The 24,943-nt window shown below is 42.0% G+C and overlaps 1 protein-coding gene across 2 annotated transcripts in view; it reads left to right on the top strand.

Moving 5' to 3' along the window:
* RGS12 (regulator of G protein signaling 12) overlaps positions 1-20,888 on the top strand; it is a 109,145-nt gene extending 88,257 nt beyond the window's left edge. Inside the window, exons 10-18 of one of the 2 annotated variants that reach the window (XM_072126156.1) lie at positions 1,251-1,363; positions 2,336-2,524; positions 4,290-4,363; positions 4,994-5,120; positions 7,229-7,325; positions 7,647-7,714; positions 8,894-9,050; positions 9,438-10,037; positions 19,139-20,888. In XM_072126156.1, coding sequence (XP_071982257.1) covers positions 1,251-1,363; positions 2,336-2,524; positions 4,290-4,363; positions 4,994-5,120; positions 7,229-7,325; positions 7,647-7,714; positions 8,894-9,050; positions 9,438-10,037; positions 19,139-19,482 — 1,769 coding nt within the window. In that variant the 3' untranslated portion in view covers positions 19,483-20,888. Of the gene's footprint in view, positions 1-1,250; positions 1,364-2,335; positions 2,525-4,289; positions 4,364-4,993; positions 5,121-7,228; positions 7,326-7,646; positions 7,715-8,893; positions 9,051-9,437; positions 10,038-10,219; positions 10,740-19,138 lie in introns of those variants that run through there. The other variant, XM_072126157.1, reaches the window with a different exon arrangement.
* The last annotated feature ends 4,055 nt before the right edge of the window (positions 20,889-24,943 follow it).

Genomic DNA, 24,943 nt, shown 5'->3' with positions numbered 1-24,943 from the left:
TGATGCACCAGACTTATGGAGAGATGGTAAGTGATGTCCCTGGATGCAGGACTTTCGGTAATATAACAGGGAATGCTCTGAGGAGAAGAGAGCAGGACTTTAGTACTAAACTCTCCGCCTCCGTGACCTTATACAATCAATTTTGATCTAATTTCAAAGTTTATTTTCTGGATACTGCTACAATGTTGCCCCATGAGAAAACATGACTGGAAGGTGTTAATCTGCTCGTCAACTTACTGGTATTGGTTTATTAAAGGGGTTTTCCCATTAAAAGTTTTTAATCCCCTAGTTATGTTTATACAATAAAGATAACTTTTGACCCCTTACTTTGCAATTTCACTCCGTTTTATTGCCGTTTTAGCTCCTATCGCTCAGTGACGGTCAGTGTAAGATTCCAGAGTGTGAGCGGGGACTCTCTAACCAGACACTTCATGATTCTTTTGTGTTATGAGATGCTGTGTGCTGACAATGTGCTTAGATTGTCAGGGTACAAGGTTTATCTACACTTTTATTTGGCTTCGGAACAGTCTACTAGTATCTGACACATAGAAAAGGATAGATTAATGAGATGGTTATAAAACACAATAACAGTCTCCACTCTGCTAACTCACCTAATCATGAGTATGTTTAAGAATCTTATCTTAGTGTAGATACCCCTTAAAGTTAATTTCTGCAGGTTCCCTTTAAGAAACGTTTACGTTTGATACATGTTCTTTTTTTTATTGGTTGAGATTGTGCTTGGACTTCCTGAGGTAGAGGGATGGAGAAGGAGTTGTAGTTTCAAAGGCTGTTACACTGTGCAGGAACACTTACAGCAGGCAGAGGGAGGGGAAAATGATGGAGAAGCAGGGGAGAGACCGTGTTATAGCCAGTGAAGCTACAGCACAGAGCAGCTCTGGTAAGGCCACCTAGAGCCCTTCTGTCTCATTACCATAATTTTAAAAGTGGATTTTAAAAGGATGGAGACCATGGATAACTAATATAAGGAGATTACCACAACTTTTTTTTAAAAAAAGCTTTTACATTATGCAAATGAGCCTGAGGGGCTTAGTGCTCCATTAAGATGGAAAGCTAGAAACGCCAGAATAATAGATTGGAGTGTATATGACACGTGCTACCTAATATGTTAAAGCACGACCCCCTGCATGCAGCTTCTGACTGTGACATGGGGGGGGGGGGGGGGGGGGAGATAAGCTTTTCCTATTACTTCTCATCTTACTTGTATTTTTCTCCAACCTTTTTCCTGGCAGAGTCGTCTCTTATCAACGGGGCCCCCAGCAGGAGGCGAGAGTCGCAGGGTTCTGTCTCCTCTTCGGCGAGTCTTGAGATGATTCATTGTGGCAGTAATGGCAATGTGCTGGAGGTAAGCGTCACATTAAAGTTGTAATCGTTTTACCAGACAGAAATTGTTATCGGTCGTCCTGACATTATAACCTTGCATCACTGATTCTGTACATTTTAGCATAGACTGGTGTGTATTTCCCCGCGGGAGAATTGTAAACTTCACCTTCAGACGGCTCCGGGAACTTGGACTTGAATCCATCCGATCTGGCTGTTCCGTGTTCTGATGAATATTACATGTCCTTCCGCTGAGTTAGGGAATAGAATACTAATTATTTGTGGGTTTCACTGAATTTTGTGGATGTTTAGTAAAGCACCTAACCTGCGGTAATTGTATAAACCAAACTGGGACTTCAGAATGAGAGAGACTCGGGTATTCTGGCTACAACTAAGGAAAGTGGCTGTGCTCAATGTCAGGCAGCAGCTACAAAAGTAACAAAGATCTCAAGAGATGGAAAAACAAAGAGATGTTGCAGGCTTTAGCTCAGGACTCCACATTGTAAAGAGGATACAGATGAGTTGGAGAGGGGACAAAGGCAGACACCTTGTTAAAGGGGTTGGCCCAAGTTTTTAAGTTATACTCAAAATGACTGCTGGGATATCCACCATTTACTAATGGGTGGAGCAGAGTAATGATCATGCATCCTGCTGCTCCATTCAATTGTAAGGGAGGGATGGCTAGCTCCATACTATTGATTGTATCTTCTCCAGATCCCGGTGGGGCCCATTATCGTGATAGGTGGGGGTCCCAGCAGTCGGACCCTTACCGTTCACTTTATGCTAAATGGAATCCAGACAAAACAACTTCTCTAGAGTGATTGGATTTACAAATACTAATACTTGAGGCTTGAATAATTTGCTTACTATTCCAGCATCCGGTAGGTTTTCGCGCTGTGCTGCTGCTTCCCCGGAGGTGGTAAATGAGCCGCGTTGTCTGAATCCCCGGTTCTGCCGTCTGCTTCTTTATGACCTGTCACTTTTCTCTCTTCTATAGTTTGAATCATCCAGAGTGTCATCTTCGGAGAAACCCCCCAAGCACTGCTACATCACCCTGCCTGACGGCTCGTCCTGTGCCATGGCCGTGAAAAGTGGCTTCTCTATCAAGGAAATCTTAAGCTGCCTCTGCGAGAAGAACGGCTTCAACATCGCGGCCGTGGATCTGTTCTTAGTCGGAGGCAATAAGGTATTGTAAATTTTTACGAAATTGTGTTCGGAGCAGTTTTTTACTCTTGAATTAAAGGGGTTGTGTGATTGAGGAATTTTTTTTTAAACCCAGCATGATTGACTCTATATCTGCCCCTATATTGGGGGAGTGTCGGGACAACCCTATATGTCTGGTAGCTGGTCATCCGCCTTTGCTTGTGCAAATGAACTTTCATGTCTAACCAAGGTGCAACGTGTTCAGCTATAGAGGGGGGTCCTGCACCACCTTAACAACATTCTCTTACTGTCTATTAGATAACATCTAAGGGCTATGTGTTCTATTTGAACCCCCCCCCCCCCCTCCCTGCCATTGGTCTCCATTTTCGGCCTAACTAATATGAACATGGTTGTTAATGGAGGAATCTGATAGATGCAGACCTGATTGCCATCTAGTTGACAGCTATTCCCATCAAATCCTAAATCGCATGCACACTCTTCCAAGAATTCATGTATTGTCCATAAGGAGAAGGGAATATGCTGCTGCCCATCTCCTCTCGTGTGGGCTATCTCTATCCCCAGATATCACATGCATTAAGTTTTCAGCAAGTCTCCTGCGCCTCCTATACAGAGTAACTGTATTCAGTGTCTTGGGGCCTCAATGTGGTTTTGACTGAATATATATAAGAAAATCTACCATCAAAACCCATCCTGATAAACCAGGGACATTACTCATAGATCCAGGCACCGTGATTCTGGTAATCTTCTTATATTTGTTATCCATGGCCTCCTTCCTTCTAAAATCGACTATTACATTTATGCTAGTCAAATATTAAAATTACCAGAACCCCTCTGTGTTGTAGATTCAGACTGTTACACTGTCTCACCCCCCCCCATCCCCCAGCTCCCTCTGCCTGCTGTAATCTCGCACAGCGGGAAGGGTACGTACTCCTGCACAGTGTAACAGCCTGTGAAGTTACAGCATAGAGGGGCTCTATGCCCCCAGAGCCCTTCTGACCCATAAGTTGATTTCTAAAAAAGGAGGCCATGGATAACAAATATTTTGATGGTAGATTTCCTATTAGAGATTTATTCCCACCATTCTGCCTTTTTTTTTTTTTGGCATCTCTTTATGCAAATGAAATTCTCTGTGCATTAGGTGCGTGTCTGTGCCATATGGTGCACGAGGGGTGTGGCCATGGGTTTTTTTTTTTCTCATTGACATTGTGACTTACGACCCAGTGCTGCTTCTTTACACAATGATTGAGATTCCCATAGAAAGAAGGAAAGACGAGTGCACCTGATGTCCTAGGCCGCCCCTAGTGCACCAACAAGCCCAGCAATGCCTTATACAATGATTGAGATTCCCATAGAAAGAAGGAAAGACTAGTGCACCTGATGTCCTAGGCCGCCCCTAGTGCACCAACAAGCCCAGCAACACCTTACACAATGATTGAGATTCCCATAGAAAGAAGGAAAGACTAGTGCACCTGATGTCCTAGGCCGCCCCTAGTGCACCAACAAGCCCAGCAACGCCTTATACAATGATTGAGATTCCCATAGAAAGAAGGAAAGACTAGTGCACCTGATGTCCTAGGCCGCCCCTAGTGCACCAACAAGCCCTGCAACACCTTATACAATGATTGTTTTGCTTTGGGAGCTGATTTTCTAGTCTATGGTTTTTAGAGCAGGCGCGGGGTTAATCGTCTCTCGCTGCTGTGTAACACACGTCTCGGCGTGCAGCCCGTGCGCCTGGCGGTGTAATTTATTGTACGTTTCTGTATATTTTGTCTCTGCATGTAATGAAGCCCCTTGTCCTGAGCCAAGACAGCAGCATTCTGGAGTCCCGCGATCTAAGAATAGAAAAACGCACCTTATTTCGGTAAGAGAAACAAAATGAATCTAACAAATGTAAATCTGGGCGGCGGAGAAGTTTTTCCACTCAGACCCTCCTGGCAGCGAGGCCGCCTCCAGCCGCTGTGTAATAAATGTGCAGCCAGGATCGGGAAGGGCTGTGGTCTTCACTCCCGACTAACAATCTCCCTGGGATTGTGGCTACAATGCATCATTCACAGTGTGTGCCCTGCATTATCAACAGTAACACATCATAAAAACAGGGGGAAAATTATAAATATTTCAGTTTTCTATTAGGATTTTTTTTTTTTTTTTTTGTGTTCCGTAAATGATGCTTTGATGTTTAGGCTTTTACTACTGAGGGCTTGTACTTAAGACTGATACATAGAATCTAACAGACCATGCAGAATCCTTGGAAAGTTTAACTGACGTTCCCTGGAATTCTATTCATCCTATATGAAATTCTATATCAGTTTGCATCATAAGAGATTGGACCGTAGTGTATGGAGGTCTAAAAAGGAACAATAAAAATTTGGGGGGATAAAGAGCTAATTTTATAATTTTTTTATTTATCTATAAATAGTGAAATACAACCTAAAAAACAAGAAACCTCTTCAGCTCTTTTTTTTTTTTTAATTACTGTTTTTTATATTTTTAGTCTGGATCTGGTACCAATCAACAGATCAGTGGGACTTAAAGCCAAACCGACAAAACCAGTAACGGAGGTCCTGCGCCCAGTGGTCGCAAAATACGGGCTGAATCTTAGCGAGTTGGTGGCGAGACTTGTATGTTCTGCTTTTATTCATCCTAATTGTATAAAAGTTATCTAGGAATTTATGATTTTTTTTTTTTTTCAGAAATGTATATTTTTTTTAATATTGTTTTTACCATAATTATCTGTGTATGTATAATATTTTGGCAAAACATCCTATATGGTGGATATTTACTAACCTAAATGCACCAGTAAAAAGTCTGTCAAAATTGCTGCCAAAAACCTGAGAAACGTTCCACAAATTATGGGTTTCAGACCATTTTCACTTTTTGTTTTACACTATGGCCAATGCTTTAGTTTATACGTGAAGGCACCAAAATTTGATCCAAAATCTTGGCACAAAACATGAGCAATCAAGTCTACTGATATGTTGTTAATTTTTACAGTACAGGCGGTCTCCTACTTAAGGACACCCGACTTACAGACAACCCATAGTTACAGACAGACCCCTCTGACCTCTGGTGAAGCTCTCTGGATGTTACTATAGTCCCAGACTGCAATGATCAGCTGTAAGGTGTCTGTAATGAAGCTTTATTGATAATCCTTGGTTGCATTACAGCAAAAAATGTTTAAACTCCAATTGTCACTGTGGCCTAATTTTTTTTTTTTTTTTTTTGTCTGGATCTACAATAATAAAATATACAGTTTCAACTTGCATACAAATTCAACTTAAGAACAAACCCCCGGGGACTGCCTGTACTATCATCAAGATGACGCATATTTCACCCAATGACAGGTTCCCTTTTTTATACTAATTCGAAATCGGCTTTTAACATTACTTCTTCCACTCACTTTTCAAATTTATATAAAAGTTTTACCCTGCAAACTGCATGGAGTTTCAGAGGTGTTGGAGTCCCTGGTGTCATCATTATCATCTCCTCCTCTCTCCTCTGTTAGCACATCTGCAAGAGGGAAAGGGAGAAAGAGCTAGAGGAGAGAGGAGATAATGATGATGATCTAACAGAAGCTCTCCACAATTTGATGCAGTTTGCTGGCAGGGAGGCAGGTAAACTTTTATGTACTAAAAGTGAGTGGAAGCCGTAATGTTAATGGTAAAAGCAGTTTGGGAAATAGTTTTTTAATAAGGCTAATCAGTCATTGGGCAAAAATTTGCGGTCCTGATGATAGGTTCCCTTTTTAAAGGGCTTATCTATATTTCCAGGCGGCCCGGGGTGGTAAAAGAAAAAGACAAATATTTCCATACCTCAGTTCCTGGGTCGCTCCAACGCTTCTTTATCTTCTCTGTATCTGATTGGAAGTTCATGGGTGTCACAGGACCTGCTTCAGCCAATGAGTGGCCACATTGGACAAAGGGACAACACAGGAAGTGATGTCTGCGGAAGCTGCTGAACGGATGAATGGAGACCCGTGAACCTCCTCAACAAAAATATGTTTTAACGATTTTGAATAAAATTATCATCTGGTATTGGACACTTTTGGGGCAGATTTATCATTGGACACCATTTTAACTTGAGTTTTTAGATGCTTTGATCGCTGCACATTAGATTTACTCAGTGGCTTAGACAGCTTGATAAATGTGATTTAATTTTGGGCACATGAGGTCGCAAAGTCTGGCGAAGATTTGCGAATTTTTGGTTAAAAAGTTGTTGGAAAAAAATATTGCCACCTAAAGGGGTCTGAAGTAAGTTTGTACCTAAACTTGTGACTTTTTGAAGTTGCACTTCATAAATCTGCCTCCCACCTCTGGGTTCAGATGATAAATCTGGAGTAAGTTGTCTGAAGTTAAGACTGGAGTGACCTGCCAAAAAGTTGCCACCAAACCCGGACATGTTACTTGATGGGCTGCAGAGCCAATCAGGCAGCTTTACGCACCTAGCAACTAGGCCTGGCTGTGATTGGCCGGGCGGAGCTGCTGAACTAAGAACATCACCTCCACCTACATCTGCTCACCTCCAGTTGACAACTTGGCTCAAATCGGCAGATCCTTCAATTTTACGCCTTGCAAATGTCTCACAATTTTTGCCCCTGCAGTGATACATCTACCCCCGTTATTTATTTAGTGTTGGTGTATTTTGAACAAGACCCCGACTTCTGCCAATTAAATAAAAATAAAAATTTTATTTAAAATCCAAAGTAAATGACAAATTTTGTTGCTTGTAGAGCGGAGAACAAGAACCTTTAGACTTGGGCGTCCCGATCTCTACCCTGGATGGGCAGAGGGTTGTACTGGAAGAGAAGGACAACTCCAGGACTAAGGGTAAGTCCGTCTTATACAGAAATGCTGATTATTGGAAGTTTTTTTTTCCCAACAAATGAGGCAGATTTTTTATTTTCTTGGCATAATATTTATATAAATTTGCTGAAATTGCTCGCCGTATTTGGATTTTTCTTCTGGAGACCGATACGTGAATAATTTCGGTGAAAATCCGTTGCACTAAAACCACATTTCCGCACCTCTGTGTCCTGTATAAATCCTGCACTTTTTTTTTGGCTTCAGCCGTGAATAGTCGCTTTATGTTGTACGCAGTTGAATTATGTTTTTGTTAAAGTTACAGATTGTATCATTATTTCGTTGCAGACAAGTCCAAGAACCCAATGATGAAATCCACTCCTTTGCTGACAAACTCCAGGAATAATAATTTTGCGGTAATTAAGCCATTGATCTCTATATCCCAGTTTGTTTCTTTAGGGAATTCCAAATTTTTGCTATAGAAAAAAAATATCTATTTCTTTTTAATTGCATTTCACAACATAGATCCACATAAAATATCCAGACACAATGCAAATACGTAGCTTTTCTTACCTTATTATTTTTGAGTCCCGTATTCTTTACTTTTCCATTTACATCAAAAGATGAATTAAGAATTTAACTGATGCCAAATTTCAGTGCATTCTGGGAGATCAGACCGGAGCAGTTAGTTGTTATATATATATATATAATAGACAATCAGATTAATTTTGAAAGCAGCTTTGGAGGTGACTAGAGGAGACAATCCTGGAGCTCAAAATAACCAAAAAAATTGTATCTGTAAATTTTTTAACAATTTAAAGAGGTTGTATTTTTTTTTTTAATCCCCGTTTGGGGACGACAACCTGCTCAGTGATGGGTGTGATTGCAGGGACCCTCCCAATCCCTGTTTTCACTCATTGATGGAGCTGTAAAACAAGTGTCGATACTGTGAGAGAGTGGGAAATCTGTGAACAGATGGGGGTCACAGCCATTTTACTCCCACTAATCCGATAGTTATCCCCTAGGGATAACTATCACACTTGGCACAATCCCTTTAAGTAACAGGTGGATGTACAGGATAGAGGTGACCGCTTAGCTAAGATCTCACATGCTCCACTTTTTACCATTATAATGGTGGTTTACACAGTGTACAACAGGACCTTCTTCCCCACATATAGTGCACTTCCTCCTACACTCTGTAAATGTGGGTGGAGGGATAATGGGTAATTTTACCAATATACATCTGTTCCACAATATATGGCGTTATGCGCTGCTTTCTTGATATGTAAAGTGAAGGCTCCTGTCTTTTACCTCATCAGTCAGAGATTCCTGTCCATAAAATGGCAAAAGATGGAGGGTTAGGTGATCTCTAACTGTCCATGAACAATTGCCCTGCCAGGACCTTAATCTTGGCAGGGTGATTGCTCATGGACAGTTATAGGGTCATGTGATCTCTATCTGTGGCCATGTTATGGACAGGAATGTCTGGCTGATGAGGTAAAAGACAGGAGCCTTCACTTCACATATCAAGAAAGCAGAGCACTTGTAGCCTAAGATTTAGAGACTTAATAAAAATGTTCCTGATGTTGTCTTAGGGAGAAGATCGGCCACTTGTGAAATCCTCATCCATCCGACTGAAGGGGGAGTACGGCAAAGGAAGCGGCAGAGACACCCGACAGCAGAGGAAAGACGACGCCGTCATGAGGATGGGCAGAAAGAAGCAGCACAAAATTAATCTGGATGAGGCTGAAGGTACATTTCTTTTCTCTACCAAACAGTGGATTTGTCTTTTGCCCAGTATATTTTACTCTAGGGTCATGTTTTTTGAACTTTTTAAGTTACTGTACTTTTTTTTTTTTTTGTTTTTTGTGTGTGTGTGTGTATTTTTAGGCTCTTGTGGTGTAGATTGCGATTTATATTTCTTTTTACTTTTTTTTTTTTTTTTTTTTTTCTCTTTAATTTAGATTCTGTGTTGACCTGGAATTTTCTAAAATTTTAAGTGTATTTTGTACTTATTTATACATTTTTTTTTTTTAAATGTTGTATTTGGGGCAAAAAAAACAAAAAACAAAACAATCATGATCTATTTTTTTCCAGGATAATATATTGTCATTAAATTATTCCGATTTTCTCTTGTAGCTTTCTTTGAACTGATCTCTAAAGCTCAGAGTAACCGAGCAGAAGACCAGCGAGGACTTCTCCGGAAAGAAGACTTGGTACTTCCAGATTTTCTCCGTCTGTCTCCACTTGACACAACTTCCTCCGGCCTCGCATCAGGAAACCCCACCAAGAGGAGGCCTGAGAAAAGTAGTAGCCTTGACAAGGGCAGTAGCGGGTCGTCTAGTATGTTGTTAGGTACGCACAATGGCGGAGACAAATCGGGCAAGTACAGTGGACTGGACAAACGGGACAGACATGACATTGTGCCACCCACTGGAAGGAAACCATATGTCCCGTTCAGCGCTCCACTGTCTCCGATCCCACATGTTCAAGAGAAAAAAAACCCGAACCGGGAAAGACTATCCAGAGACTTGTCCACCGGCAACATCCAGACTGTAGAAGATGACAATGTCGCCGATCTCACCCTAGTGGCCGAAGGAGACATTAGCAGTCCCAATAGCACTTTACTACCATTACCCCCGTCACCATCTTTTGATGTCAGTAAGCTTTCCGAAGCTAACTTTTCACCCCCACCTCCATGCTCGGGCAGTCAAGATAATTCTGGATATCAGAAATCAGGTATTTCTAGATTTTAGTGATGTGTGTGTGTGTGTGTGTTGTGTTTTTTTTTTTTTTTTTTTCTTCGAAACTGCAACCCCGGCCTCACTCGGTTTTATTCTATTTGTATTCTTTGCACTTTTAAACATTGCAAAATTGCACATTTTTTATTTTATTTTTTACTGCATGTTTCTGTTTACCAGTCAAGTGCCAAGACTCTCCATTATGAGCTCAATGTTGTGTTTACGACCCATTGACAATGACGACTTCTGTCCTGTATCCTACATTATCTAGTGATCTTTATCATCACTGGAGATACCAAGAATCTTTGACATGTGGATTACCCCCATTGGGTGCCTCCATATCACCCAATCTTGTATTTTAGACGATCATGACGGTCCTTGAGTTAGGACACCTATCAACGTCCTGCAGGAGGGACCCTTAAGGGAAATAATGTAACGGTGTATTTGGCACCATGGTGGTGCGGTGGTGGTCCCAGATCACTGGTCTCCACCAAAGATTTTTACAATAACTTGTTTTTGGTGCCAAACATCCCTAAAATTTTTGTAGCTTTCATTAAACTGCCGTTTCTGTTGTTGTTCATGCCAAAAACGTAATAACGACTCCATAGAGAATTTTATTTTCCAGCCTGAGGACCCACTATTGCATATAACTGCCTCCCCCCCCCCCCCCAAAAAAAAAAGTCGGACATGTTGAATTTTGACATGCCCAATTATTATTATTTGTGCCTGAGCCGAGCTTGCATGTGCATTGGAGGGTGCAAGGAATAGCCAAATAGCCAAACACTACAGCGGTATTACGTATATGACTACCCTTAGAGATAACGGGGGGTAGGGGGTTATCTAGGGGGCTTTTATCCCAATTAATCGTCAATCTTTATATCAAAAAGGGTCCAAATAAAAGGATTCGGTTAAATTTTTTTATATTTTTCTACCACCATAGCATTTTATCACTACAGACAAAAAAAAAAAACTCCAACCATTTGTGAAAATTGTGTACAAATTTTTATTTTTTTATTTAAATTTTCTTTTAGTTTTTGTACAAAATTATTATTTTTTTTTTCATGTTTACATAAGGGACCTCCCTAGAATGTTCTGTACATACTGTGGACACTTCTCCTGCATGTTGCTCATGATGTATAGATATCTGTACAGTTTTTATCGATCCTCCGACTCCTCAATCGACCCCCTTTGCTATAAAGTGTTGCCTTCATGACGCATGAACCGTGTGTTTCCTCCCGTTGTATTATTTTTCTGCTCTGATCTCTCTATGGTTTATATAACGCACTGTATTTTTCCGATCTCTCCTTAAAGGCTTTCTACATCCCTTAACCCTTCCGATGTAACCCACTCATCTTACCGTTATTATTAGGCAGCTAATATTACTAAGATATTCTCCGATCAGGGCCAAAACTAATTTTAATGAATTGTGGAGAAAAAAAAAATTAAAGTGTGAAATTTCGTTGATTTCTTACATTCTTAATTTTAATTTTTTTTTTCTATCTAATGCTGAAAATTATATAATTTGGCTGCTTAATCAAAATGAATATTTGGTATTGGGTTAAAAATAAATTCTATAGTTAATTACTGCAAAGTTTTGGGGCATTTGAAAAAAAATATACAGTACATGGATGGATCACCTTTTTTAATAAAAAAAAAAAAAAAATGTATCCCTTTAAACATTAGAGATGAGCAGACCCAAATTTTAAGTTTGGGTGCGTCCCGCACAACTTGGGTTAGTGTCCTCCTGACCAATCACAGCCATGGCTAGCAGCTGGGGGCGTCAATTTGCTGAATTGACTTGTACGGCCACCAATTCGGCAATATGTCTCGGTCGCCCGGACCTGAACTTAAATAAACATAAGGGGAGCCAAACTTTAACACTCCATTTTAACCTGTCCCTGACTCCCTTGTATCTGATTTTAACCAAACATGTTCTCTAAATGGGAAGAGGGGGATAAGTCGTAAATCTCTGATATTAACATTAAACAAACCTAAAACTTTCATTCTCAAGTAAATTGGGAGCTGGGTCCCCCATAGACATCTTATCAAAATCAATGGTTTTGACCGACCTTTCCTATTTGTATAAGGTCTTTTAAGTTTGAACAGAGTTTCGATTGTCTTCCATGAGGACCACCATTGTTATACTACCTATTTTTGTGCCAGGTTGTGGTCTTTAGTTGCTTAGTTTTACCCCATTTCCATGATGGAGTCAAAAGGTCCACTTATATATACTAGGCGGGAAGGTCCACTGAGATATATCGTAGGCGGGAAGGTCCACTAATATATATACCAGGCAGGAAGGTCCACTAATATATATACCAGACGGGAAGGTCCACTAATATATATACCAGACGGGAAGGTCCGCTAATATATATATATACTAGGTGGGAAGGTCCGCTAATATATATATATACTAGGTGGGAAGGTCCGCTAATATATATATATATACTAGGCGGGAAGGTCCGCTAATATATATATATATATATATATATATACTAGGCGGGAAGGTCCGCTAATATATATAATAGGTGGGAAGGTCCACTAATTTATGGTAGGCCTTACCACCCAGTATATAAGTCCTCCTCCAGGGTAACACCATAGTCCAGGTTAGGTGTTTGGTATAGATGGCCTAGGTGTAGATGATAGATCCCCACCCCGATATGTAGAATTCCTTTAAGGGCAATGTGATTGCACTTTACAAATCCTGAAATGATCTTGTATATTGCATGTAATCCCGATATCGTGTGATCTGTAGCCTGTGCTCGCCTCCTCCTGCTTTGTAGACATCTTGATTGTAGAGATTTTGTGTGCATTTTTTTGTATCAATTCTCTCAAAAAAATAATAAACTCCGTTTCCATTCTGTATCTCTCTCTCCTTTTTCTCGTTTTTGTTCTTTCGCTATCAAATTTTTGGAAAGTTTTTGATCTAACAAATTCACTGCCTCACCCCCCAATCATATCATACATCTAATGACATAACAAGAGTCCATGTAATCTCGCTTTGCTCTGGGGGAATGAGATGGAAATCGCCTGTTTCGATAAAGATGTATTGATCTGAAAGTCTCAAGGTTAAAGGGTCACGTAAAATAAAGGGCAACTCCGGAGACCATCGATTTTAATGTCGGTAGTAGAAATTGCTGAGTTAGCCGCACTGTAGCACACTGGTTTAGGGCTGCATTCCACTTTATTTTGTATTTTTTAGCTAAAAACAGCACCAGCACTGTTAATGGACTGTTTTATATTGCGCCTAAGCCCTTTTCACTTGAACTCAATATCAGACACAACCTATGGATTGTGGTAGGTGGGGGCTTCACTTAATTCACATTTCACCGTGTAAATAAATATATCCTGGAAGATCCTTTAAAGAAGTTTGAAATCTAAAAATAAGATTTCCGATGTTAAGGGACCACACAAAAACAAATCCTGCTTCCAAGGAACTTTTACATTTTGGAGAACAGTCAATCTCCGGAGAAGTTTCCCATATGAAATATGCGATCAGGATGGAGATGACAATGTGTGTGATAAAGTGAGCGCAGCTCTGGAGCGAGGAGCTATATCTGGTAGTGTGTGACTGGGGGCTTATCTTGTCCTGCCGGTGATGGATGAGGACAGTGGGGGGAAGTAAACACTAACGTTTGATTGTTTTCTAATGTCTTCTAAAAAAACAAGGAAGATCGTCCTTGAGATAAGACCACTTGGGCCAAGTAAGGGGTCATTCATTCGGAGGTGGTGGAAGGCCACCTTAATATATGAACATGGAGACAAGGACTCGAGACACTGATGGGATAAGGCATCAGATTATTGGTTTTATCAGTTCTCAAATGAAAAATCTAGTAGAAGGAAATATGTGTCATACTAGGGGGAGGACTACCCAGGAATAGTGGAACCTGGTGGACCAGGCTATACAGAAACCATATCAACGATGCAGATGTAATCAGAACCCTAAAGGGGTTCATACCGATTCAAAATCTACTTTGTTGGGGTCTTAAAGGGGTGGTCCCAAGTTATCCCCTTTCCACAGCATAACCAGGAGATCAGTGAGGTTCTGACCGCTGGCACCCCTATTGATCATAAGAATGGGGATCCTGTTCTCACTAATGGGTGGAGCCGCAGGATGAGCATGCGCCCTGCCGCTCCATTCCCTGACTATTTCTGTCCTTCCCATAGAATTGCATGGAGCAGGATGGTTCACCCACTAGTGACCACAAGATCCCTATTGTCCAAATTGTGGGGTTCCCAGTAGTTGGACTCCCAATGGTCACCTTGTTATCCCCTATCCTGTGGATTGGGAAAATTTGGGACAACCCCTATTACAAATCAATGACACAATGCAGGGATAATTAATCGGTTTAAGGATATACAGTTCTGTATGCAAGTGCAAAGGAGGCGGAGCCACTCTGACAGGTTTGCATACAGACAGGTGTGATGAAGGCAGAAGTAAAAAATGTCAATCATGGCTGAGAGGAAGAGATCCCTAAGCATTGCCAGAGCACTTGCAACCCTCTAATATCAAATTGGGCCCCCCCCCCCATTGGATTTTAAGGCTGATTTGCATATCCATTCACGGTGTGTTTATGCTCCTATTTACAGCCCCTACATGGCACATGACAGGAACCTTGGTATAAAGTGAGCCTATCAGGAGCTCATATATAATGCTCAAGTCAGTAACTAGTGCACTCACTAACCCCATGTCACAGTTGGGCAAGTAAGGATCTTAACCTGCATCCTCTTGTTTCATAAAATCTATATAGATTTTACTCCTCAGATCTGCTCCATTACAGCCTTTTAGTATAGTTCAATTAGACACTCCCTTTGGCTGCACATTCTAATGAGAAGTCAGAGGTAGTCTGAGACACACCCCTATTTAGTCATTGGTTCAGTCTGCAGCAAGAGACACTGGGGGTGTGTCTTAGGCTACCTCTGACTTCCTGCACATATTAGCTCTGCCCTAATGGACTTCAGCTAAAATATAAAAGCAGTTAAGGTGCAAGTTCTATAGGAAGGGTATCAAAGAAAAAATCTCCTCTAGGTACTGACTTAAAGCAGTTGGTCACTGAAGGTGTCTTTGCCTCCTTTGATAGAGTGGTGGGAGTACGAGTATGAACATAATCTCCTGCTACAGCTCCTCCTATTCATCAGAGCTCAGACATGTAAACAAAGATCCACAGTGAGTTTGCAGACAGATCTAAAGTAAAGTAGCAGGACGGCTGAATCACTTGATGAACATTCAGGGATTGTTATTAAAGCAATAGAGACACAGGAGCTATTTATGTAAAAGAGTGGCCAACCCCTATTAATGTTTTACTTGTTGTAAGAGTCATCTAGTGTGACATCAACGTCAGTTAAATAAGGAGAATAGGGTCATAAGGGGATGGTTCATTCTCACCGCAAAATTCTTCTACAGGACTCCCCCTCTTCTTCCCCCCCCCCCCCCAAACAAAAAAAAAAATGGTGATCTATAATAGGCCGGCCATAGACCTCTAGGAAAACCTCACACATATCAGTGGTTAGAGGCTTCATCTACTGAAATCTAACATGGCCAATGCTGTCCCTAAACTCAGGGCCTTCACTTTTTAACATTGGGCTGCAGGTACAGGGAGATCGACTCTGCTGTCCTGAGCCACCTGGCAAATGGATCATCTCAATAGACCATAACACAGCAACATATTACAGCTGCATCCCCTGAAACCCAGTGGCATAACTAGTAGAGGCAGGGCCCCATAGTGAACTTCTGAACCCTACTTGCCCCTTTAAAAAAAATATACATACAGTGTATACACATCCTATACACATCACAAATACACACATACTGCATATTCACATCAAAAACCCCAGATAGTGGGGCCCCCTGATACTGCGGGCCCCATAGCAGCTGCTATGGCTGCTACCACTGTAGTTACTCCCCTGCTGAAATCCAATAACCCCTGTAGTTTACAAACCATATTCCACATTGTGCTGAAAGCTCAGCAAAATCACCAAAGGGTCATTAAACTCCACTGAATTAACTAGTGATGATTAAGCATATAGGAATTTTTGAATCCGTATTTATTTTTAACTGCAATTTTTATTAAAAGTTTAAAAAAACAAAAAAGATTTTCTCCGAACACAGAGCAGGGTGCACAGCATGAGATTCACTGCTACACCATAGAGATAGGCACTGTTAGGAAATTGCATCCTAAGCCTTTGCCCTTGGGCATGAAGAGGTCACAGAGGTACAACAAGACCATATTACATTCCCACTATACACAGGGGCCCATTATATGAATGACCTGAGGTGGGTACATAAAATAGTTATTATCTTGGACAACAATTCTGTAAACTTAGAGGTAAATCGGCAATTAAGGGGGTTGTCCACTATGGGAAATGTTATTTTCAAGTTGTGTAAAAATAACAAGAAAGTTATACTTGGATGTAGCTACCATCCCCCCATAAAGAGGCTCAGTAGTGACATCATGTCGACATTGGAAACCGGGTTTGACCCAAGTTTAGGCTACATTCACACAATGTATGCCCATTGTACCGTAGTACGGCAGGCATACATCGGCGCCGGGGGGGAGAGGAGGAGGGAGAGAGCGCCCTTTTCCCCGCCCCTCTCCATAGAGTAACATAGGGCCCGGCACCATATTCCGTCGAAAGATAGACATGTCCTATCTCGCTATGGGGCAGCATGTGTGCAGAGCCATACTGCTCCCATATGGCACCGTAAGGCCATTGAGGTGTATGGGGGACGTATATACGTCCCCCATACGTTCCTGTGAATGTAGCCTCAGACTGTGGTGGGTCCGTGCTATCAATGTGGCGTCACCATTGACCCTCTGGATACCGACAGAGGCTGATTGTTAAGGGAGGCACCACATCAGACCAGAAATAAAGGCCAAGGTAGGAAAAAGCTGTTTGTAATTTTTTACACCACCAGAGGTCCATTGAAAAAAGGTTCCGATCCCGGTTGATATTATGAACTCTTATGATCTGTATCCATTTTCGGAAGCAAATCTGATGAAAAAATACAACATGGAAGACCAATTTTTGAACATTTATATAACCTCAGTTGGCGCCTCTCACATCCCCCCTCAAGGGTGGACTGACAACACAACTACCAGTTGCCGACTGCCTCCTTGAACAGTTTTATCACTTTTTTTGTTGCGTTTCACTGCAAAAACCTGATAAAACATGTCCGGTAATGTCTCCTGCAGGACCTAAAATGACATCACTTCAGGTCCTATCACCTGGGACTCGTCCATGTCACACACTTGTTCCATATCAATTGTCAAGAGCAAGAAAGAGACAAATCTCTAAGGGTGTGTTCACACGTTGCAGTTACAACTGCATCACGATCAGCTTTGAGGTGGTTTTACGTGCAGTTTTGTCAATTTAACAAGTGAAAGACATGAACTGAATGGGTGTATTTGATTTTGAAGGGGAAATCTGTTCCCACAAATGTCTTTCACTTGTTAAATTGACAAAACTGCACCTAAAACCACCGTGTGTGACTGCACCCTAAATGATTACTACTTTGATACAATAATACTGCCCCCTATGGAAAAAAAAATGTATTTCAGCAGTGATTGGGAGCTACATACCCTTTAAGCAATAAGTAAAAAGCGTCTCCTTGTGATTCTGAGCTTTTTATGGCTGTCGGGATCTCTTGTTATTGTGCAGATCTCCTGGAGTTTATCCCAGGACTCTGTTCTCCGAGGTTATAATGAATGTGAAGGAATACCACGTCATGCCACGGAAGCCTTGTCTTATGCCAGTCCTTACCATGGTCCCATGCATAAATACAACAACCACTTAGTTTCCAGTCACAACACAGAAGTCTGGCCTCCTAAAAAAAAACTTTGTAATCAAATACCAGGATTTCTTTCCAGTCACATTGAAGGGAATTTGGAAAGATCATTGATTTTTTTTGTTGTTGTTGTAATATGTTCATATCATCAAAATATATTTTGGATTCTATTTCTTTGGATTCTATTTCTTTGGATTCTATTCGTCCGGCTTCATGGACGAGTGCATGCAGCCCCTCGTAGCTGCACACCGAAGATATGTGGGTAGGAGGATCAAAGAGTCTACTGGGGCGTGGAGTAGCCGCACCGTGTAGCTTCAGCTCCGGCTACTCCACACCCCAGTAGCCTCTTTAGAAAATTAGCATATTAACTCAATAAAAGTTTAAAAAAGATACAGGGGATGTGAGGATTAGCCCAAATGGCTATGCTCAGGTACAATAGAGGCACCTGCCCCCTGATCTAACTTAATAGGTAGATCCGTGGTGGTAGGTTTCCTTTAAGACTATTCGCAGTTGTGTTTCATTGCAAAGTAAAGACTCTAGAGCAATGTAGAACATACCTGAAATCAGGGTGATAATGTCTAAGCCATAATAATGGGTTATCATCTAAGCTTTCATTGAAGCACATGATTTTTATGATGTTTCCATTTTCCAGCTCGATCAGATATGCTCTACATGTTGTGTCTATGGAGGATAGCATCGGAGGATTCCTGGAAATAGAAGAGGCAGGGTTACATGGGGGCACCTTGGGTACACCACAGAAAATTAGTATTAGGAAGGAAGTCATGGTCTTCAAATACTGATCTTCTGCTAGATCTTTGGGGACTAAAACCATATAATGACTTGCACTCGAAGGAGGACATTCAGGGTCCTTGTTGGGGAAGTGTTACCATGGTGACCAGCTTGGTTGGCTGGTATCCATTTCCAAAAAATTATAGGATCTGACAGCAAATTTCTCTTGTATATGGACATTGTTACATTGAGCATCTGTCAAACTTCCCCTGGTCCTGGTAGGACAATCACACACTTGGGTTGGGTTCTCCTTGATGTTGTAAGACCTCAAGACCACAATGAACGTAACATTTTTCTGATGGTTTTCAATGGTTTGCACAGTTCACATAACATTTTCTGATGTCCTGATCTCCTGGCTCCATCTATGTTTGGAGGAACTTCAGAATGTTCTTCACACATGGTATTGATATACATAGAAATCTATACCATAATATAAACCTCACATACAGTGATGTGTGTGCTAGGTGAATATGAGAATTTCATATTTTAGATCTTCTCAATTTTTATATTTCTCTCCATCTCAGGTAACAAGGACCGTAAGAAAAAGAAGTCTCGAAGCACAGAGAGTTTTTTGGAGCCATCTCCAGATTTGAAGGACAGAACCCCAGGCAGACACAACAGTTCTGCTCATCGTCCGCAAGCCGGTAGAGTCATTGATGTGGATGGAGTTAGACAGACACCAAGAAAACACAGCTCTGGGGAAGACTTGGGGAACCTGAGCTTTGAGGGCTACATTTCTGAACTAAAATCTTGCAAAGGACGAACAAGGACGGGGGTGTGTAGGACATCTGACCTCCCATCTATGGTCACTGCTAAGAGTGAGAGAAGCAAGGATTCAGAGACAAAATATAAGGCTACGTTTGTGTAAATTGGGTATCAATGGTATCAGAGGTCGCATCTGGAACCTCACCCTTGGGGTAGCTAGAAGTCCCCTCCACCATGTAGGAAGACATTAGTAATATAAATAGGGGACGGTAAATGGGGGTCTTCAAAAAGACTCCAAACCTTCAAGAGAAGAGACACTGCCACGACAATGGGGACATTATTTTCTTCCATGTATTCGCGAGATGGTTGAGGTCCTAGGATTGAAGATCTCTTCTATCGTCTCCCATATTACTCCATGGATGTGTGTGCGTTTGCTATTTATTTTGCCAATCATTTTTCGGAAGCTTCACATGGATGGACATTAGGCAATGCCGCTTCTACGCCCTTATAAAAGGGTGCTACGTATTTCGCAAATATTCATAAAAAATGGTCATCTCATAGGAAGGTGGTCTCCAGGTTCAACTCTTGTATCATCCTTGACTATATTAATGCACCCAAAAGTATAGAAGATATGGTCCCCAAAACACTGGACACACTTCTAAATCCAGTCTTATATCCACATAGTTGTCTGTAGGGGGTGGTTTAATAATAGTCTAGATAGTCCACGTTCTTCACTCAGTAGGGGGCACTGGTGAACACAGGCAGTGTCGTACTGGGTTTCCTTAGGCCCACCAGAGAAAATCAATCTGGGAGCCCACTCTTCATTATTACCCAGGAAATATACCCTAGCACCCTCCAAATTGTGGTGTTTTCTGATGGACCTCTGGGGTTCAGTATTGGGTTGAGCTGGGGCCCACCGGAGGATCCTCTGGTACTCTGATGGGCCAGTCCGACACTGAACACAGGTGATAAAGCTGTGATTAGACTGACATTCAGGAGTCACCAATAGTGATGATACTTATTTTACAGATAAGGGGCCATTACTAGACCCACCTATGATAATATCTACTATTTATGAAATTGCCCTTTAAGGGTTTGTTTGAACATCAATTAAACTTCTATGGCGCCACAACTCAACATCTGAAATAAGCTGCCACCAGATTAGGGTTATTCCCCTTGACCCATTCTGAACACATGCATGCTCAACCAAGTTAGGTGTGCACGTGTATGAGGAGTATGGAGGAATAGCTGTTTGACGATGTTTGTCTAAAATGTATCATTTCGACGAAAGCAGAGATGAGTTATTTTTATACGCGGGATGTCTCTATTCCACATGAGATGCTTGATGGAGATGAATGATGCACTTTGCCGTCTTGTCACTGTTCTCTATTGTTATTGTCCTGATGACTATTGTCTTTCGCATTTCAATTACATACATTGAATCATTCGCCCATGACACGCGTGACGTCGACTGCTCGCATCAGCGGGGGGGAGGGGGGGTGATGTCACTTAAATTATTCCGTGCTGTAATTTCGCTGCCTCGTTGTTGGGGTTGTGGTTACGAGGAGGTTGTACAATATGCAATTGTAAAATTAAAAAAAAATATTATTTTTCTATGACGTGAAATTTTTGTGATGGTCTTTTAAGCATTGAGATATGGTAATTCAGTAATTACCTGCAGTTTTATGGGACATCGATATCAGGTGGAATTGTGGTTCCGTTTACTTGAAGTGAACGGAGCTGACCTGCAATACCGCATTCTTCCTGTGGACGGAGGTGGCGCTGTTTTTATTATATTGCAAAAACACAGATAAAGGATAAGATGAGATGTATTTCTATGTGTAAAAATTCTTCTGATTACTATGCCCCTTCTTTATAGCAGCAGGAAGAGCAGATAAAGTTGGAGAGCTACTGACGGGTCACTATACATGAAACTATTATTTGTACTGTAGGGAAGGGAAACTTACACCAATGAGACACTTTGGCAGGGTCGATCAGAAGGCGTTACATACAATGCATTATTGGGCTTGTAGGAAACTGCCTTAAAGTGTCAATTCTCTGGATCCTCCCACTCCTCACTGGATCTGCACAGTACAGGGAGAAATACCTGATTATATGTGAGAAAACGTGCACACAACTTATGCCTCCCTTTCTGTAAACCCACAACTTTTACCTTTTTGTAACCCCCGATCTAATGTCTTCCATTTCTGTAGCCACTTTTTTAGCAGTCGAATTCTGAAAGAAAACTCAGATCTTTCCCTGCCCCCCCCCCCCTCCCTCCCCCACAGGAGAATTTCCCTTTCCTCAGCAACTTCTTATCCTGTATTCCTATAACTATAACCCTCAGCATCACACTTTTTCATGCTCCTTTAATCATACTGGTATCCTGTAAGATAGCACTAGTCCCTTAAAGGGAACCTGTCACCAGGTCTTACCCCACTAAACTTTGGTAAGGTATAAAATGTCATTTCTAAATTACGTCTTTTGCGTTTCCCAATAAAGAATCTCCTCCTAAGTCAGAAAAATATGACTCTTCTCAGCTCATATTCCCATGAGATGAGTCATGTTTAGTGATTGCAGGGGTACTTCAGAAGCCCCCATCTTCTGTTCTGTAGCACATAGAAAAAAGCGAATTGTGTCATTTTAAAGATAATAATATATTTTCAGATTGTTCTGTGAGCAACAGAAGTAAACATACAGGAAGTTTAAAAAACATAGGTGGGAATTTGATCTTTATCTGCAGCTCACATTTCCAACAATGTCTTTAGCTGCCGGTATCTTTGTTTCTGTAGTTCACAAAACCAGAAGCCTGAAGTGATCTGAAAGATAAGATCCTTCATAATAGGACACAAACTGCATGTTTCTAGGTGCTATAGAAGATATAGAACAGAAGATATGGACTTCTGCAGACCCATTAAATTTGACTCATCTCATGGGAAAATGTGCTGAGAAGAGTCATAATAATTAATAATAATTCTTTATTTATATAGCGCACACAGATTACGCAGCGCTGCACAAAGCATGTCTAATTGGTCCCTGTCCCCATAACCTAACAGTATGTTTTTTGGAGTGTGGGAGGAAACTGGAGAAACCCAAGCAAACACGGAGAGAACATACAAACTCTTTGCAGATGTTGACCTGGGTGGGATTCGAACCGAGGACCCCAGCGAGTCATATTTACCTTGGGAAAGATTCAGTTTTATTGGTAAACGGATGACTTTTCACATAAAAGAGGGAAAGGACCCTATTACACCCTACCTCAGGGCGCTGGTAGTTTAGTGGGGTAAAACCTGCTGACAGGTTCCCCTTAAGGTTGCGGGTGTCTTTCCTGATACACAGCGATTACAATTGGTGACATCAGGACCACTTCTGCCGCACTGTTTACATGACCGAGGTCCTTGGAATGAAGTATCCATGTGTCTGAAGTTCACCTGCGGACTGTTCGTACTCTGCAATTATCCGGAGCAGAGTTTATGGGAATAATGGAAAATGTGAGGCAGCTGTGCGCTGTTTTGTATGAGCGCGATGACAGTAATGGGGCTGATGACGCTATTGTGAACGATAATGAGTATAAAAATATTTGGGAGGAGAAATGTCATCCATCTCCCTGCAAATCCCTTTCAAATTCCTCACAATCCCAAAATGTTTCCTCTGTTGACATCACTTTGCTACATTCCCGATACAGCATTATCTAAAAAAAAATATGCTTATTGAGTAATCTAGGACCTTATACAGATAATAATGATAATTCCTTTATATTTATACAGCGCTGCACAGACCTTTCCAAATCGGTCCCTGTTCCCAATGGGGCTCACAATCTAATCAACCTACCAGTATGTTTTGTAGTGTGGGAGGAAACCGGAGGACCCGGAGGAAACCAACACAAACACGGAGAGAACATACAAACTCTTTGCAGATGTTGACCCTGAGCATTGAACGCTGCAAGGCACTAATGCTAACCACTGAGCCACCGAGCTACCCTGAGATACCCCAAAATATCTAACCTGCTAGTGATCCCACCCCATATACACAAAATAACCAGTATTACATGTTCTGTACTGTGCAAAAGTTTTAGTGGAAAAAGTGAGTAAAGTGAAAGAACTGAAGTAAAAACTTTAAAACAGCATCTGCTCCTCGCATGGACATCATGGAAAATGTTTGTTGGTTTGTTACTTTGTTACTTTGTGTTCACCAATAAAAATAGAATTGATAAAAAAAAAGATACACAGTTTTCAAAGAAACTCAGAGGTACGGTAGTTCCAAACATCTTGGAGAACTACCCAAGGATCTTCTCTGGAAGTCTCTTCATGTCACTCCTGCCGATCTCAATGTTACTCTCGATCACACTGGCTAGGTGTTTGGGATAAAAAAGACATTTTTTATCGCTTCTATTTTTGGAAGCGCTCTTACTGTGGGGGTGTTACTACAGCCCATAATTCCCAATTGTTGTGGATTAAGAGGCCCCCTCTCTGCCCCTCGCTCCTCCCGGCCCCATACATTACAACTGCAGAGCAGCCTAAGCATCGGGGCGAGGAAGTGGCGGGATCAGCTTCCTGCTACCTCCTTGCGTGTCTGAAGGAGTCATGTGAGGAGGTGGCTCCTTCCCATAAGCTGTTCCCGCCCCTTCCTCTAAGTCACATTCAAATTCCGTCAGAAAAGTGGGTCTGCTGCGGGGGAACGGGGTAATAAGGGGTTTTTTTGGTTTAATACCCCCAATGGGGAGAGGGGCTCTCACAAAAAGAGGTGTCACAATAAGAGGAGGATAGAGGGTGGAGGACAGGGGGCCACAGTAAGAGGAGGATGGAGGACAGAGGTCACAATAAGAGGAGGATAGAGGGTGGAGGACAGAGGGACACAGTATGAGGGGGATGGAGGACAGAGGTCACAATAAGAGGAGGATAGAGGATGGAGGACAGAGGGACACAGTATGAGGGAGAAGAAAGACAGGAGGTCACTATAAGAGGAGGATGGAGGACAGGGGGACACAGTATGAGGGGGTGGAGGACAGAGGTCACAATAAGAGGAGGACAGGGGGCCACAGTATGGGGGAGAAGGAGGACAGGAGGTCACTATAAGAGGAGGATGGAGGACAGGTGGACACAGTATGAGGGGGTGGAGGACAGAGGTCACAATAAGAGGAGGACAGGGGGCCACAGGAAGGGGGAGAAGGAGGACAGGAGGTCACTATAAGAGGAGGATGGAGGACAGGAGGCCACAGTAAGATGAAGATGGAGGATAGGGGGCCACAGTATGAGGAGCATGGAGGTCAGGGGCTACAGTATGAGGAGAATGGAGGTCAGGGGCTACAGTATGAGGAGAATGGAGGTCAGGGGGCTACATTATGAGGAGGATGGAGAACAGGGGGACACTTTATGAGGAGGATGCAGTACAGGCGGCTACAGTGTGAGGAGGATGGAGAAGAGGAGGCCACAGTATGAGGAGGATGGAGAAGAGGAGGCCACAGTATGAGGAGGATGGAGAAGAGGAGGCCACAGTAAGAGGAGGATGGAGAAGAGGAGGCCACAGTAAGAGGAGGATGGAGAAGAGGAGGCCACAGTAAGAGGAGGATGAAGAACAGGGTGCACAATATGAGGAGGGAAGGTGGAGGACAGGAAACCACAATA

The sequence above is a fragment of the Engystomops pustulosus genome, chromosome 1, assembly GCF_040894005.1.
Source record: "Engystomops pustulosus chromosome 1, aEngPut4.maternal, whole genome shotgun sequence".
Lineage (NCBI taxonomy): Eukaryota > Metazoa > Chordata > Amphibia > Anura > Leptodactylidae > Engystomops > Engystomops pustulosus.
This window is presented reverse-complemented; position numbering and strand designations above follow the sequence as displayed.